The following is a 17,668-nucleotide window of genomic DNA, read 5'->3' as shown; positions in this document are numbered from 1 at the left end:
CGTAACAGGGGAAAACAAAAACACAAAATGGAGGGTCAAAGGCGAGCACAGCCAGGGGCAGTAACAGCACAGCGTGTGATGTGAGGAGCCTAAAGTGCACAAGTCTGCATCGGATTAGCGGTAAACACAGTACCAGGTCGCGCTACGATTTAAATAAATAAATTAAGCCACAGTGCAGCGCTAGTAAATCAGGCAATAGAGTGACAGTGCAGCGCTATATTTAAATAAATGGAAGCGTTAAGCGCTGGGCGAGCAGAGAGCAGCAGAGCAGGAGATCACAAACGATACCAGCGTAATTGAGATCAGGAGCGTGGAGGAGCAACCGGGCTGAAGGAGGGTCCAGGCGGTCACAGCGAGCTCGGGAGCGAGGGCAGATATTAATCGTGGGTGGGAGGGGCAGCAGCTGGGAGGCGGTGTCGGGAGGAGGGTCGTAACAGGGGAAAACAAAAACACAAAATGGAGGGTCAAAGGCGAGCACAGCCAGGGGCAGTAACAGCACAGCGTGTGATGTGAGGAGCCTAAAGCGCACAAGTCTGCATCGGATTAGCGGTAAACACAGTACCAGGTCGCGCTACGATTTAAATAAATAAATTAAGCCACAGTGCAGCGCTAGTAAATCAGGCAATAGAGTGACAGTGCAGCGCTATATTTAAATAAATGGAAGCGTTAAGCGCTGGGCGAGCAGAGAGCAGCAGAGCAGGAGATCACAAACGATACCAGCGTAATTGAGATCAGGAGCGTGGAGGAGCAACCGGGCTGAAGGAGGGTCCAGGCGGTCACAGCGAGCTCGGGAGCGAGGGCAGATATTAATCGTGGGTGGGAGGGGCAGCAGCTGGGAGGCGGTGTCGGGAGGAGGGTCGTAACAGGGGAAAACAAAAACACAAAATGGAGGATCAAAGGCGAGCACAGCCTGGGGCAGTAACAGCACAGCGTGTGATGTGAGGAACCTAAAGCGCACAAGTCTGCATCGGATTAGCGGTAAACACAGTACCAGGTCGCGCTACGATTTAAATAAATAAATTAAGCCACAGTGCAGCGCTAGTAAATCAGGCAATAGAGTGACAGTGCAGCGCTATATTTAAATAAATGGAAGCGTTAAGCGCTGGGCGAGCAGAGAGCAGCAGAGCAGGAGATCACAAACGATACCAGCGTAATTGAGATCTGGAGCGTGGAGGAGCAACCGGGCTGAAGGAGGGTCCAGGCGGTCACAGCGAGCTCGGGAGCGAGGGCAGATATTAATCGTGGGTGGGAGGGGCAGCAGCTGGGAGGCGGTGTCGGGAGGAGGGTCGTAACAGGGGAAAACAAAAACACAAAATGGAGGGTCAAAGGCGAGCACAGCCAGGGGCAGTAACAGCACAGCGTGTGATGTGAAGAGCCTAAAGCGCACAAGTCTGCATCGGATTAGCGGTAAACACAGTACCAGGTCGCGCTACGATTTAAATAAATAAATTAAGCCACAGTGCAGCGCTAGTAAATCAGGCAATAGAGTGACAGTGCAGCGCTATATTTAAATAAATGGAAGCGTTAAGCGCTGGGCGAGCAGAGAGCAGCAGAGCAGGAGATCACAAACGATACCAGCGTAATTGAGATCAGGAGCGTGGAGGAGCAACCAGGCTGAAGGAGGGTCCAGGCGGTCACAGCGAGCTCGGGAGCGAGGGCAGATATCGCCCCTGGTAGGCCCTGGGTACACCTATGCCCTGAGTGACAGGGTCTGATAAGGTGGCCCAGTACCAATTGGATAATGCACCTAAGGTACACATGTCAATTTAGTGAGAGAACAGCTAGGCTGTGGGTCTGATTGGCAGGCCCACAGCCAGGGAAAGTCGTAAACCATTGAAACAAAAGCAAAAAATCTGGGTGATCATAGGATTGCAGACCCTACTCTCCTACACCCACTTCCGGTCCAGGCCAAATGGGACACAGCACTGGAAGAACCTCTAACAGATTCTGACTGGAAGAGAATACATGAAGGTATACAGATTAGCACCAATACTAGATTCAAATTAACCCAGTTTAACATTATTCATCAAACCTACCTGACTCTGTGGCTGCTCCATAAGATATATCCGGATTGCTCCACACGTTGCCCTAATTGTTGCTCTGATGAGGCACAATTCTTGCATATGATTTGGAACTGTCCGAAGATAAGAGCATTCTGGGGGTCGATACTGGAGCGTTTACGATTAGTAATGGGGAGGACGCTTCCTCAGTCTATCAGAGAAATAATCTTGGGTCTCCTTCCCTGCCACAAGGGCAAAAAACTCACACATAGATTGCTCCAGCTAGGATTAGTGTTCGGCAAACAGCTGAATGCAATCAGCTGGATGGAGTCCAGACCTTCCACAGTGGAATGCTGGGCCAGGGACTTGGATGAATGGGCGACAGCAGAGCTAATTCGAATGAAACAAGTCCGGAGAGACGAAAAATTAGATGACGAGCAGGGATTGCACCTAATGATTTTGTAGGTCCCTGTGAGGGAAGCCCTCACCACCCAAAGGTTGGGGGGGACCTCACCTAATAGCGATGGGTCAGAGTAGGGAGGTGATGGGGTGGGCAGCCCTGACCTGACGGTGACACCATTCATACCCCTGAGTAAGGAGGCTCTGTTCCATGAGTCATTAAGTATGTGATGGAATGCCTGATGCTGTGACTGGTCCTTCCAATTTGACAGACACCATTAAAGAGAGGACAACGTAGCTTTCAGGCCACAAGAAAATACTTTGCTTGAATATGAGACGGAGGACATTACCAAAGATAAGGATTTCCTTTAAAAAAATGTTGATAGAACTAATGCATTGGAGTGTTTTCCAAGAGATTGATATAGCAGTTTTAATGGGAGTGCTGTTGAACAGTATCTATTCTCAACCAGGGAACTATATTCAAGGCAAGCGGCTGGCAGGCATCCCTACTTAACTGTTGGGTTATCAACAATGTTACTGGCATTGCTATTGGACAATGACAGTTCATATTTTCCCAAACCAGGTTGAAGAATTGTCTGTTACTATTTTACTAAAACTAAAAAGGATCACATTTCATAGGGAAAAGAAGGGTAAGTTAACAACTACTATCTACCATGGAAGGTCATTTAGGCTGTTCCGTGTAAGGCATTGGGATAAAGTTTTCACTGGGAATTCATCGGATCACTCAATCATTCAAAATTTGTAGGAGTGAATAATGATATCCATATGAGGGGCATCACAGGAATTTACATCACATGACCTTGGATTTCAACAATCACAGGAACATACATCAGTATGCTAAAAATGGCCCCAATTTTGCGGCAAGAGGCGTTAACGTCCCGTCTGTATAAACATTAATGCCCCAGTCAATACATGTACAAGTAGCTCCAGAAGAACAATAATGATCCGAAGCTGTTGAGCAAATTAATATCCTCAATCTCTAACACATATCAATGGCCGCAAGGAGCATCTATGACCTTAGGCATAAGCATTAATGACCCCAGACATTATACACATTATTGGTCCTAGAATGAGTCTATGAGTAGTGGTTGCGTTGCCCCAGCTGTATTACAAAGTTATGGACTGTATCATTAATGGCAACAATAAGCCAGCTTTTGTGCATAGATACGAATGGTTTCACCAGTGTCATTAAAACCCTAGTTTTCATGCTAAAGATCCTCAGTTTTAAGGACTTATAATAAACAAACATAGGTTTGTTCTATTTGAGAACTGATCAGAATTTCTAGAGTTCATTATAAATTGTGATCAGGGCATTCCTTTGGCGGGTTAAGGGATTAGGTACAGCCCCTTGTCAGAGTGGAATAGGATTCAGCAGGAGATCCGTACAACCCCTACTGGAGCCATAGGGACTTGCTGCACTCAGGGTAACAACACTTCTAGAGTGCCGGTCTGACAGACGGTGGACCCAGAGGGAGACCATGAACTGTACTAATGAACATGAGAAGGAATGGATTGTTTGCAGGGCATGAGGAGATTCAATGTCTGATTGGCCGGGGTGTGAGATATGAAGATTGAATGCGAGTTATGATATGATTGGGTCAATGTTGGGTCAATGTTTGGTTGCAGTGTGCTACTTATGTGTTCAGGCCTCAGGCCCAAGGAAGCCTACATGTAACTGGTCAATGACTAGTGATGCAAGAACAAAGAAGTAGTCAGTCTGTTCTCGGAAGTCTGTGATGAGATGCAAAAGAGGGCTGCACTATTTTAAGAAGAATGGAGGGTGACAGATAACATTTAAGCCGGGCTCAAAGCTTATTACAGTTGAGTAATCAGGTCTTATTACAGATGACTAGTATTGTCACTACTAAACTATATAAAGGAAACGATATGCAGAGATTGCAAGCTTATAAGGCTTTTATGTCATATATTATTGATTAGTAGTTATTTATACTTCAAAACAGACTAAATAATATCCTCGCTAGGTGCCAATACGAAGTATTATTATTATTACCCAACAGTCCTCATTTTATCGTCTTTAACCGAATTAGAGCAAAAGAAGAGTGAACCAGTCAAGGCTCAAACTTGTGACCTTCAGACATATCTGTGCACTGGCTGTCCTAGTCAACTGTTGTACTTCACACAGCTATGTCGTTGCATCAAAGTTTGATGAAACACAACACATAAGTGATACACTCAATCTCTTTAGAACGTAGCTAAAGCAACATAACTCTCAGCAATCCAGAACAGTCCATATTCTAGCTGTATATGTGATCTTGGACACCGAGTGATCAGTAAGTGGTGCTGATGTTTTGTCTTAACTGGTTTACAGTGTGGGACTTTCCCCAAAATAGGAATGAGTAGATTTTGGTTCCTTAGGTTGTGTATGCAAAGGACACTTAGGACCTGGAAAACAGGTTATAAGTAATGTCAGTCTCTTCAGGAAAGCAGAATAGACACTAATCAGTGCCAGTCTCCTTGGTCTTAACGATGTCGCCACCGTGTTGTAATTACAGCAGCTTAGTCTAGCGAGGCCACCCAAAGTATACCCTGGGTGATTTCAAAGTATTGGTATGTTTTTGCACCATAACACACCATGTAGATGACCTTAACAATACATTGCAAATCTTCCTGAGATTACACGACTGTGTAAAGAACTCGTCAGCCTCGTTTCTTAATATGGTCACCACTCTTTGGTACCAGTCTTATCCTTAGAAATATATGGTAGGGTATACCTTCTACCATATATAAAGGTTTCTCCAGGAATGAACAAAAAAGAAGCACTAAGGAATTTACAAATGATAATTACTCTGACCTAAACAAAGTCTTACCCAGCCTGGAACGCAATATAGGTCAATTTTGTAAACGGCAATCATTCCAACATGAACAGATGTGCCCAAACCATAAGTGTATAGGTTAAAAGTTGACAGGTGTCATGTCAAGCTGAGTCACTGCCGTGCCACAAGTATGCTCTACAAACAAGTTACATTAACAAAATGGTGTTTTCAAAGCAGTATTAATCCACCTTCATATGGAAAAGTCCACACTCACTGGCCCCTCTTCTGAGGTAAAATAATTACCACTTTCCTCAGTGGTTACCACCTTGTCAGTATTGTAATGACAAACTGCCATTTTTACCTAAAATCTGGTACGCGGGTGAAATCAGTAAAGGCCTGTGTTGCCCCTTTGAAACAAAACACTTGAAACCGCAAATACGAATAGGAAAAATAGAATGTTGGAACAGTCTGTACTACAGCAAAAACAGCAGCGCTTACTGAATATTATTAGTGGATGAATGACACATGTTGTTCAGTAAAGCTCAAAGAAAGACTGCCTTGTATGTTTAGTTACCTAGGTAACCCCATGTCAGCGAGCAGGTAACCCCAGGTCAGCGAGCACACAATACCCCAGTCCTGCGCTTTAAAAATAAAAAATAAAATCAATGTTTTTATCTTCCTTTCCCCACAACAGTGCTATTGCTCAACTGAATCAACACAACTGAAAAATGTGTTTAACCTACACAATACATTATATTAAACAACCAAGTATAGTATATTACGCAGAGGAGAGCCCTTCGTCCCGGACTCCACGTGCCACTGTTTCCTACTTTTGATTGGCGGTCTTCGGCCGGAAGTAAGTGATTGGCTACTGCCTTTTGAAAAGAGCTGCCTGATAGCGCTTACCTTGAAGTCCGGAGGCTCCACTCCCTCCTCACAGCGTACTGGCACAGCTTCCAGGCCGTAGCTGATGTCGTTCAGTCCCACGGTCAGCATTGTGCAACCGTGGCCCACTTTACCCGAAATCTACCGCCTGTGTTTATTTACATCAACAGCCTTTGTCCTGCCTCCTATGTTGATTGGCCCTGGTTACACACACAGGATGACAAACGATTGGTCGTAGGATATGCCACTTGCCCGGCAGAAAGGACGTTTTTAGCAACGATTGGTTAGAGCCGTGTACGTCATTGCGGTGGGCGGAGAATATGCGTACGACGGGACCACATTGGCTTCTGTTTTAAATATGGTGCATCGGTTACGCGTTCCAATAGGATGGGATCTGTAGTTTTGCGTTGAAATACTGTACTCAACTATTTGGAAATCCCATATACGTAACCTAAAAAGTAAAAGCTTCCTAATGATATGGAACTTGACTCGGGGCTGCTTGGCAGCCACTTGTTATCGATAATAACTGTCAATATACATAGGATACAACATAATGCCTAGTTGAAATTGGCTGCAACGATCTGCAAGTGCATAATTTATAACTCTCAGTTGGTGCTTCTTTGACTGCAATTATTAAATCAAATATTTTCTTTCTGAGCTGAGAAGTGGGGCGACACAAGTCGCAAGTTTCCTATTTCCAGTGGTGCATAGCTCAGACGCAGGGCCGGCGCTAGGCATGGGCAGTGTGGGCAGCTGCCCAGGGCCTCGCGCTCAGGGGGCCCCCTGCTTCACTGTGAAAGGGCACGCTTTCATAGTTAACCTCCAGGGCCCCCATCCCCACGCAATCAAATTACAAATGCGAAGTGTCTTGACCTTCTTGTCAGGGTGTGATGGCATTCCTGGATGCACAGGGGTGGGGGGGGGGAGGGACAAACAAAGTAGGGACTACACCGCAACTGGGTCAGCAATTATGTGTGCTCACAGTGTCAGGGGGGAGGCAACACCTCTGCTAAGTACCGGCCATTGCCTTTCTGCATTTTGTTGCTAGGTGACAGAAGGCCCCCTTTGTTAGCAGAGCCAGCCAGATACAGGTAAGGAGAGGTGGGTGAGGGGAGGAGGGAGCAGCCAGATCAACTGGCTCGTGTTTACTTTTGTATCCCCTATTTTTTTTTTATGGGAATGTGCATTTAAAATGTATGTAGAACTGTCACTGTAGTTGTGGTGTCCTCTGCATGAAAGAAAGCTCAGGAACCAGGAAAGTAAACCAGGAGGTATTTATTAAACCTCATCCACAGGAGACAGCATAATAACTGACCAAGAGGGAACACAACCAAGGCAAGGTTCCAGAACCACTACAGTAAAGGTTCTTGGTACATTAAAGGCACAGTAACTATAAGTAAGCACCTTCACATATCTCCCCCCAACAGAAAAATAAGAACATTAAGTAAAACAGATAAAACAAAATTCAAACAATAATGAAGGTGGAAAAGTCATAAAGCATAGTCTCTCAAATAGGAGGGTGGTCTACGTATTCTTTGACCTCTAGAGGGAAGCATGAGTAAGTTAAGATCATTGGCAGAATTGGAAAACATATGAGATAAACCTTGTCTATCATAAGAGAAATCAGGTACAGGTATTCTTGACTTAACGACAACAACTCTGCTTTTATTCCAAATTCTACCATCCTCTGTTTTAATGGCATTCCTGAATATTTTCACAACAGCTTTTACATCAGAGAATTTGGACCAATTCCTACAACCAACAGGAGCTTTGATGCGAACTAGGTCACCAACAAGAACTTTTTGAGCATTTACACACTTTCTCTTATCAAAATAAATCTTTCTCTCATCTTGCTTCCTCTCCTCCCTCCTTCGCCATTCACCTATTCCATTATCAACCAGGCCTTTATTAAGATCCATCCAACCAGGACACAGATAGGTGTTGGGAGCCCTTCCTTTAAACAAAACAAAGGGGGATCTACCAGTAGTTGTGTGGGGAGCATAGCGATAAGCATTTATTCTGTCTTGCAGGACAGATTTCCAATTTAATCCAGATGATCTTGCTAACTGTATAGCCTCTTTCAGGGTTTTATTAACCCTCTCAACAGCACCGTTGGTTTCTGGGTGATATAAAGAACATTTTTTATGTAAAATACCTGATTTTCCCATAAACTCTTCAAAAACCCTTGAACAGAATTGTGGTCCATTATCTGACAGGAGACTATTAGGGAAACTTTCTTTTTTAAAGATGGTATCTAGAAACTTTATTACTTCTTCAGATGTGATCTCCCTTACAGCGCTCACCTCAATCCATCTGGAATAGAGATCCATAAGGACTAAAAGATAAGGTGTATCACTTACACCTGACAACGGACCAACTATATCTATGTCTAGTTCATCCCAAGGATGTCTTGGAAGGGATCGCTTAACTATTGGCATCTGTCTAGTTTTTAGTATCTTATCACTTGCAGAACATTCTGGACAATCTCTCACTAATCTTTCTATCTCCAAATCCATCCCTGGCCACCAAAATTGCATGCGTAAAATTTCTTTGGTTTTTACGATACCAAGATGTCCAGAGTGAGCATGAGATAAAAGTTTTTTTCTAATACCCAGTGGAGGAACCATTTTTGTTCCCCTAGTTAAAAAACCAGAGTGAATAGAAAGCTCATCAGAAACCAAGGTCCACGGTTTCTCTAAGCGAGAATTATTGCTCAAGGACAGCATAACTCTTTTTATTTCCTCATCTTTTTCAAGTTCATCTCTCCACTCCTTTTCCTCAATCGCTCCCTCTGTAATCTCACATACATTTATAGATTCATCACAACAACCTACAACATCATCTTCTTCAAAATTCTCTTTCCCAACCATTCTCGAGAGACAATCAGCAGATTTGTTTGATATACCTGGAATATATTCAACAGAGAAATCAAACTCTTGTAACGAAACAATCCATTTTCTAATTCTTGAAGAGATTGAATCCAATCCCTTCTTATCAAAAATTTCTTTTAAAGGTTTATGATCTGAAAAAACTAGAATCTTTGTACCCCAAATTAGGTTTTTTAATTTTCTCAGAGCCCAATAGATGGCAAGGGATTCTTTTTCTATAACGGAATAATTTAATTCCGAGCCCCTTAGACATCTTGAGGAGCAGCAAATCAAGTTGTCCTTCCCGTTTCTTTTTTGAATTAGGACAGCACCAAGTCCTTTTTCACTTGCATTGGTGAATAAAATTGTAGGTAGACCTGGTACAAATGCCTGAAGAGAGGGAGCCTTGTTCAATTCAGATTTAATCCCTACAAATTCAGATTTGCATACATCAGACCACACATACTCCACATTCCTCGATGTCAACCTTCTCATATACTGTGTTTTGTCTGCAAAATTAGGAATAAACTTCCCATAGAACTCCATCATACCAAGGAAGGAAATTAATTCTTCCTTATTCTCTGGATCTTTTATTTTGTTGATGGTGTCAACTCATTCTTTTTTTGGAAAGATGCCCTTGTCAGTTATTCTATGCCCTAAGTAATTTACTTCCTTCACACCAAATTTACATTTACATTTTTTTAGTGTCATACCTGCATCTTCCAAACGTTTGAGCACAGCACAGACGCGACCAAAATGTTCTTTTGAACTATTTCCATAAATAAGTAGGTCATCTTGGTAACATCTTACACCAGATATTCCCTTTAAAATTCTTGCCATAATCCTTTGAAAGACGGAAGCCGCTGACACAAGGCCAAAGGGCATCCTTTTATACCTATAAGTACCCATGGGGGTGATAAAGGCAGTTAGGTCTTGAGAATATTCATCTAATACAACCTGATGATAGGCTGAGGCAAGATCAAGTGTGGTGAAATATCTGGCACCTTCAAGGGTGCTAACCATTTCATCAATATTCGGAAGGGGAAATTTGTCCACAACTACTTCCTTATTTAATGCTCTTAAATCAACACAGAGCATAATCTCACCTGTTGGCTTCTTAACTATGACAACGGGAGCCAACCACTCAGTAGCCTCCACTTGTTCAATGACATCATTCTTTAACAATTTGTCTATTTCTTCTTTTACCTTATCCTGTTCCATCAATGGTATTCTTCTAACTTTCGCTATGACAGGGACAGCATTCTCTCTTAATCTAATGTGATGCTTATAACCTTGCAAGCAACCTAAGTTTTCTCTAAATACTTTTGGAAATCTACTAGCTAAATCCTCTCCCAATTCCTTATCCGACTCATTCCTCTCCACTATATCTACCTGATGAATTTGTACTTGCGGATCTGCATTGGGATCTAAAGTTACACCAAGTTGACCTTGATGTACCCAGCCTAACAAGATATCACCCTTCTTTGCCACATATATTTTCCCTACAATAATTCTACTTCCAAGTTCAATCTCCGCCATGAAACATCCAACCATTTTAATTGGGTTATCTGAGTACCCAAGAGGCCTAACATCTGATCTCATTAGTCTTACTTTTCCAGCGAAATGCTTATTAAATAATTCTTCATCAATTAAGGTGATACGAGAACATGAGTCGAATTTAAAATCTATCATTACATTTCCTACTTTTACAGGATGAATTGGATGATCTCCTTCCTCACATTTTATCTCAAATGTAACAGTTCTGACTTGTGGTTGGGACTGATTCCAACGTTTTCTAGACATGTCAGGTCTAAACATTTTTGATCTGCAACATTTACCATAATGTCCCTTCTTGCCACATACATTGCATATAATTCTTAAAGCAGGACACACTGGAGAATTAGCTAGATGGCCTACTTGACCACATCTAAAACATGTAAATTTATTACTTTGTCCCGGAAAATTGCTTTGAAATCCAGGATTTGTAGAGAAATCATCTTTTCCTGAGGCAGACTGAGTTTCATTCTTGTCTTGTTTCTTGACTTGGCATATTACTTCTTCAACTTTTGTGTCTTCTTTCTTTTCAACGATAGATGTTTTATCCTTTTCTTTTTTTAATTCCCCAACGCACTTTGTCATGTGTTCTACTTGTTTAGCTATTGCTAAAACTTCTTCAAGGGGTGGTTCATCTTTTAACCAGAGTTCTTTTCTTATTTCATCATGGGCACATCTGAGGACAAATTGATCCCTAATCCGTTCATCGAGTGTTAAGCCAAAATTGCAAGAGGAAGCTAGTTTCCTTAATGAAGAAACATAGTCCTCTACAGTTTCATCTCTCTTTTGTTCCCTTAAGCCGAAGTGATAGCGTTCCATAATGGTACTAATCCTTGGAAGATAATGTTTATCCAGTTGTGCAATCGCAATTTCGTATTCATTTAAATTACGTTGTTCCCCAGCAGATAGATCAGGGAGATGTTCTAGGACATCTTGTCCTTCTCCTCCTAAACAATGTAAAAGGAGGGCTAGCTTCCTTTCTGCACTTAGGTTAGTTCCGCAAACTCTTGCGTAGTTGGCAAAAATCTTTTCCCATTTTTTTCCACTTTATATTGGGTTCTCCTGGAGTATTTAGAAAAAATGCGGGTTGAGTTACATTTTGCATTTCAAAGACCCTCTTTTAAAGTTTTAATTATCACCTTAGCTGAGTGTAAATATCCCTCCCCAGTGCTGCGCTGTCCATTGGAACTAGTGCTGAATGGACGTCCAATGGACGTGCGCAGCACTGGGGAGGTAGCGCTCGTGACGACCGTTGGCCGTCAGCAGCGCTTAAGAGGTTATGTTAAATTTTTTATTATTTTCTTTATTTTAAAAGAAAGAATGTTCACAACAAGAAGAGTTTGTTTTCAGAATCTTCCTTTCTCTTGCTGTGTTCTTTTCCTCTAGGCTAAACAATTGTTGAGTTAAAGAAGATCATGGAATCCTTCAACAATGGTTAGATTAGAATGATCTGTCTTTCTTTCTTGTACACAATACGATTCTTTTGATGACAATACAATGTGAGATGATTGCGCAAGAAAAAGAGAAACGTTCTTTTTTTTTTTTTTTTTTAGTGCGTTGCGTTTTTTAAACGGGACAGCAGAGGGCGCTGTTACATCACAATAGAACGAGCAGAGTAGCGCGAGCAAAAGAATCCATGCGCGTGTATCGCTCGTAATGTCTATTTCATAAGCGCGAGCAAGACAATTTAAGAACGAGTAGAGTAGCGTGAGCAAAAGAATCCATGCGCGTGTATCGCTCGTAGTGTCAATTTCATAAGCGCGAGCAAGGCAATTTAGGCACGAGCGTTGTTCAGCGCGAGCATTGTTCGTTTTGTCTCTTTCACATAAAGACAGACCTTTTCTTTTAATAAAAAATATTCTCCTCGAGAAGCCTCCCACCTTACTCCTCACCGCTTTTAATTGTACCAGCCGCTGGGAAGACTCCGCTTCCTTCTTCTTTATATTTAACTGCCGCTGGAGGAGAAGGGGAAATTTTCTTCTTTTCTCAGTCTCTGTGTTGAGGTGGAAAGTGATGTGGATTCACCCGATCGTCGCCATAAAAATGTGGTGTCCTCTGCATGAAAGAAAGCTCAGGAACCAGGAAAGTAAACCAGGAGGTATTTATTAAACCTCATCCACAGGAGACAGCATAATAACTGACCAAGAGGGAACACAACCAAGGCAAGGTTCCAGAACCACTACAGTAAAGGTTCTTGGTACATTAAAGGCACAGTAACTGTAAGTAAGCACCTTCACAGTAGTGTTTTACGAAATGCTTCTTTACTGCTTGGAGGCCCAGGGGAGGGGGCCCCCTTTCCCTGGGCCTCTAGGCACTAGAGCAAGATCCAGGTGTGGCGCCCCCCTCCTTGTGCCCTGTAGCCATTACTCCCTCTTTCCTTTCTTTGTCCCCCCACCAAAAAAACCATGCTTGCTGGAAAGGTTGTCTTTTTCTGACATTTTTCACTTTAAATGTGCTCCCTCGGGACGGACAGAAATAAAAGGTTAAAATTGAAAAATAACTTAAGCAAGACTGTGGATCGAAAAAAGAGGCAACATTGATTTTATTCAAACCCAAAGCACATTAGCGCCACTTTAAAGAGTTTGCCAGTGAAGCGCTATTTTAGTTTTTATGAGATGGGGCAGAGGCAGGGTGACAGAGGCAGGGTGACAGAGGCAGGGTGACAGAGGCAGGGTGACAGAGGGAGGGAGACAGACGGAGAGAGACAGAGGGAGAGAGACAGAGGGAAGGAGAGAGATAAAGAGGGAGAAAGACAGAGGGAGAGAGACAAGGAGGAGAGAGACAGGGAGGGAGGGAGATAGAGGGAGGGAGACAGAGGAAGGGAGACAGAGGGAGAGAGAGAAAGAGTTGTCGGTATGCTGCTCTGGTGGCTCAGTGGACAAAGGCATCTGCTGCAGGGACCTGTGTGAAACCTCATGATCACAATTTTTTTTGCTTTCCCCCTCTGACCCCGCCCCCACCGGTGCGGCCCTCGGCCAAAAACCACACAGTAAATTTGCCCCCCCCCCCCCCAGAGAAAGTTTGTGAGTTTCCATGCCCTAGATGGTCAGTGACCCAATCATTGAGGTCACAGGACCCTTGAGCAGTGAGGCTCTAGGGCGGTGGGACCGGTGACATCGCACTGAGCGCTCAGTCATCTTTGCAAGTATATTATGTTTTTAAAAGCACTTGCTGCCTCCTTCCTGGCCTCCAGCAATTTTCGGCAACAATAAAAATGCCATGATAACTCCCGTGATTAATGTTCCTCCTTGAGAGAGATCAGAAGTTTAGTCTAGTGGAAGTTTTGACTCGTGGAAAGTTAGAGCAGAGGATTAATGTGCCTGCTGCAAAGATCATGTACCATGCAGATCACAAATTGCACATATTGTAAATAAGTCAGTTAATAAGTCAAAATCCTAACATTGAACAGTGAGCTATTAACTGTCATCTAAGAGCTGCATACAAACTTCAAGGTATAAATTGGAGGATTATGTTTTTTCCCCAGTCTTTGGTTATCTTAATGTTGCAATAAGGGTTCATTGGGATAGAATTCAATTCTGGCTATTAAAGAGAACCTCCAACCATGGTATTACGTTCTAAATTCAGAGTTTGTGTTTATCCAGACCAATCACTAATAAACTATAATGCCTAGTAACATGATTGTCTGATGACTCCTACACCTTGTAGTCCTTTGTCTTAAGTAACATTTCCTATACAGTGATTTAGACATTTATGAGAGATTGTCTCTGTATAATGTGTGTGATATACATTTCTCTGACACCCTACACTGGTATCAGTAGTGCTGTAAATCAAATTAAATGCATCTCAGTGAGAATGTGGTTATGGAGACTCTAGGGGCACTGTTAAAGGGTGGTAGTGAGGGAATCCGTGGCAGAGGAAGTAATTAGGGGCACTAACAAACATTGTTGCATAGGGCTCCACCAGCGCTAAAGCCGGCCACTTGCATTTCTAACACCAAATCAAAAACGTTGATTTAAAAAAAAAACTTAAATCTGCAGCATACCTTCAAGTCAATGTATGATTTAGTAGTGGTCTCGGTTGTTCTAGGTCTTTTTTTATTTATGTACAATCTTAATTTGTTCGCAATGGTGTCTTGTAATTTTGTATTTATTATATGTGTTGTGTTTTTGCACTCAACATAATTCTGGCAAGTAAAGAGCCCACACACAAAAAAAATTGTCCTACGACTCTTAGCATGTGCGTGTGGTATACTGGTGAAAAGATTTACGTTAAAAGAAATTACTTAGTATTAATGTCATCCTAAGGTGGCAGCATAATGACACAAAATGGTAAGGGAGACTTTTGAAATGTGCGAGGTTTGCTTTTGTGTAATTTTATATTTTGAATGATCCCGCCCCTCATTACCTCAACAGGATCTCCCCCCTTTATGAGACAGAACTGGAATTTCTATCAAGCACTCATCTGGAAACGATCAGTTAACATTGAGTGAAAAAACATCTATCTTTCTAAGACCTGGAACTAGCTTTTCCATCCAATGTGACAAATGTAATCCATTTAATACAGTTTGGAAATATATGGACTTATTTCATTTGTATATTTATCTTTCTGTCATTGTTACTGATATCCACGTTAGGTCTGTTCAGTGATGCCAAATAAGATCAATAGTCCCGCAATGTCACTTTCTGTGGTCACTTTTAGTGATGTTACACGCCAATTTGAGGGGCCTCACATCTTCCCTTTCGCCCGGGGCCCCAAAAGTTCTAGGACCGGCCCTGCTCAGATGGTCCAAGTCTTTTCTTTGCACTCTGGTACTGGCAGTCCTGCTGTTTATTCCAGTGCAAAATGAGGACTGCAAGTACCAGTATGCAATTAAACAAACATTGTGCAATGTCGATAGTTCATGCTTTGGTGCAGGCCTTTTATTGACTTCGAATCTGCAAAAAGTAAAAACAAGCATTTGCAATGCAATAGGTCTCGCATTAGGAAAGTTTGAGCTATTGGTCTTGTAAATGACAATTCTTTTAATTTATGTGTTGGTTTTGAAAATAGCTAAATTAATAGCTTTGTCATTTACAATGCCAATAGTTATAACTTTCGCAAATGTGACACCTATAGCATTTGTAATGCAACATGTTTTGTATTTACGTGACTTAGATGTATTGATATTACAAATTACAATGGCTTTTAATTTTTTAAAATAATTAATACTTAAATAAAAGTGATTTTAATTTATAATGGCAATAGCCTAAACTTTTGTAAATAACTTTTGTGAAGATTATGTTCAGTGTATTTTATTGTGATGAAAATCCAAGAACAGAAGTGAAATATTAACATCTTTTTGTGACATTTGTAATAATGCTTGAAACATTGAGAGAACATATTTGAACCAGTTGTTGTTGAATGGTTGCGCAGATTGATGCTGCGGTGGCGCTGAGTGGTGCTGTAGTGGTGCTGAGTGGTGCTGTGGTGATGCTGAGTGGTGCTGTGGTGATGCTGAGTGGTGCTGTGGTAGTGCTGAGTGATACTGGGATGGTGCTGAGTGATGCTGAGGTGGTGCTGGGTGGTGCTGTGGTGGTGCTGAGTGATGCTGTGGTGGTGCTGAGTGATGCTGTGGTGGTGCTGAGTTTTGCTGTGGTGGTGCTGAGTGATAATGTTGTGGTGCTGAGTGATGCTGTGGTGGTGCTGAGTGATGCTGTGATGGCGCTGAGTGGTGCTGTGGTGGTGCTGATTGGTGCTGTGGTGGTGCTCTAGTGATGCTGTGGTGGTGCTGAGTGGTGCTGTGGCGGTGCTGAGTGATAATGTGGTGGTGCTGAGTGATGCTGTGGTGGTGCAGAGGGCAGAAAGGCACAAAAAGCAGTCTAACAAAGGACAGAAGGGCAGAAAAACAAGGGAAAAACGAGTCTAACAGAGGGCAGAAGTGCACAAAAAACGAGTATAACAGGGGGCAGAAAGGTACAAAAAACGAGTCTAACAGAGGGCAGAAGGGCACAAAAACGAGTCTATCAGAGGGCAGAAGGGCACAAAAAATGAGTCTAACAGAGGGCAGAAGGGCACAAAAACAAGGGAATAACAGAGGGCAGAAGGGCACAACAAGTAAAGCACTTCTTGCTGGAAACCAAAAGACTGTTGTATTTTAAAGAGACTTGTGATTAATTTATTCACTCACGATATTTAATTGATTTGTCAAGTCGTGACGTGAGCAAGTACTTAAATAAAGCTGGAGCCAAAGAAAGTGTGGAAGAAATCATATTGCATCAGTAAAACGTGAAAGGATTCATTTTTTCAATCTTTAAATATATACAATATTGAGCAGAATTGGTTAAGCAAATTGGGACTGATTTGTTTAATTAAAGTGACAGAAAGAGCAGTGGTTAGGAAATATTGAGCAGACTGTTTAAGCAAACCTGCAGAAAGGCAGAAGTTAAATGCTCAAAAATCATCGTGCGTAAAGTATATTGAGAAGACTGTTTAAGCAAACTTGCAGAAAGGCAGAAGTTAAACACTCAAAAATCATCATGTGTAAAGTTAAAGGCATAAATATTGGCTTGGTTGTCATATCAAAAGAACTGTCTTCCAATGTGTGAAATACATATTTGTTGAAGTATTTTAATCGAGATAATCTCTGAGGAGTGGCAAGTTAATTGTGTCCAAACGACATTTTTTTCAAAGCCAAACATAGCGCGAGCAGGGAAATGCAAAGGGCAGCTTGAGTCTTCTAATTAGGAGTAAACACTCAGTGCGCAGTGAAGTGCGAAGGGGAGCCTGTGCCTGATAATCAAATATAAACAAATTGTGTGCGTTGGAGTACAAAGGCCAGCTCGAGCCTTCTAATCCAAAGCAAACACACTGCGTGTAGTGAAGCGTGAAGGAGAGCATGAGCCTTCAATTTTAAAAGTAAACATGGCGCAAGGATTAAAGCACGAGGGACATTTCATACTGGCAACAGATTGAAATAGTGGCAGTTTTTACCAGAAAGGAAAAATAGATGTACAGCGAGCTTAAGGTAAAAACAAAGCTCGTAGCTGACATTTAAATGCGCAATTTCATGCCGTTTGTCAGAGCTTTAGTACAACGCTAAAACAAAAAGGAAATAAAAGTTCGAGTTGGAGCAGTTGCTTTATTAAAAAAATAAAACAATTACACAGTGTGTGGAGCGCCTATTTCAAACACTGTAATTGGAAGTGCAGCACAAGTTGTGAGGAGCCTG

At 42.2% G+C, this 17,668-nt stretch overlaps 1 protein-coding gene across 1 annotated transcript in view; it reads right to left on the bottom strand.

The window, feature by feature from the left end:
• The window catches only part of LOC147692953 (histone-lysine N-methyltransferase SETMAR), a 54,236-nt gene extending 47,977 nt beyond the window's left edge, over positions 1 to 6,259 (bottom strand). Inside the window, exon 1 of the mRNA XM_086939207.1 lies at positions 6,101 to 6,259. Coding sequence (XP_086795333.1) covers positions 6,101 to 6,190 — 90 coding nt within the window. The 5' untranslated portion in view covers positions 6,191 to 6,259. The remainder of the gene's footprint in view (positions 1 to 6,100) is intronic.
• Positions 6,260 to 17,668: the final 11,409 nt, after the last annotated feature.

This window comes from Lissotriton vulgaris, chromosome 9 (assembly GCF_964263255.1).
Source record: "Lissotriton vulgaris chromosome 9, aLisVul1.2, whole genome shotgun sequence".
Taxonomy (NCBI): Eukaryota; Metazoa; Chordata; class Amphibia; order Caudata; family Salamandridae; genus Lissotriton; species Lissotriton vulgaris.
This window is presented reverse-complemented; position numbering and strand designations above follow the sequence as displayed.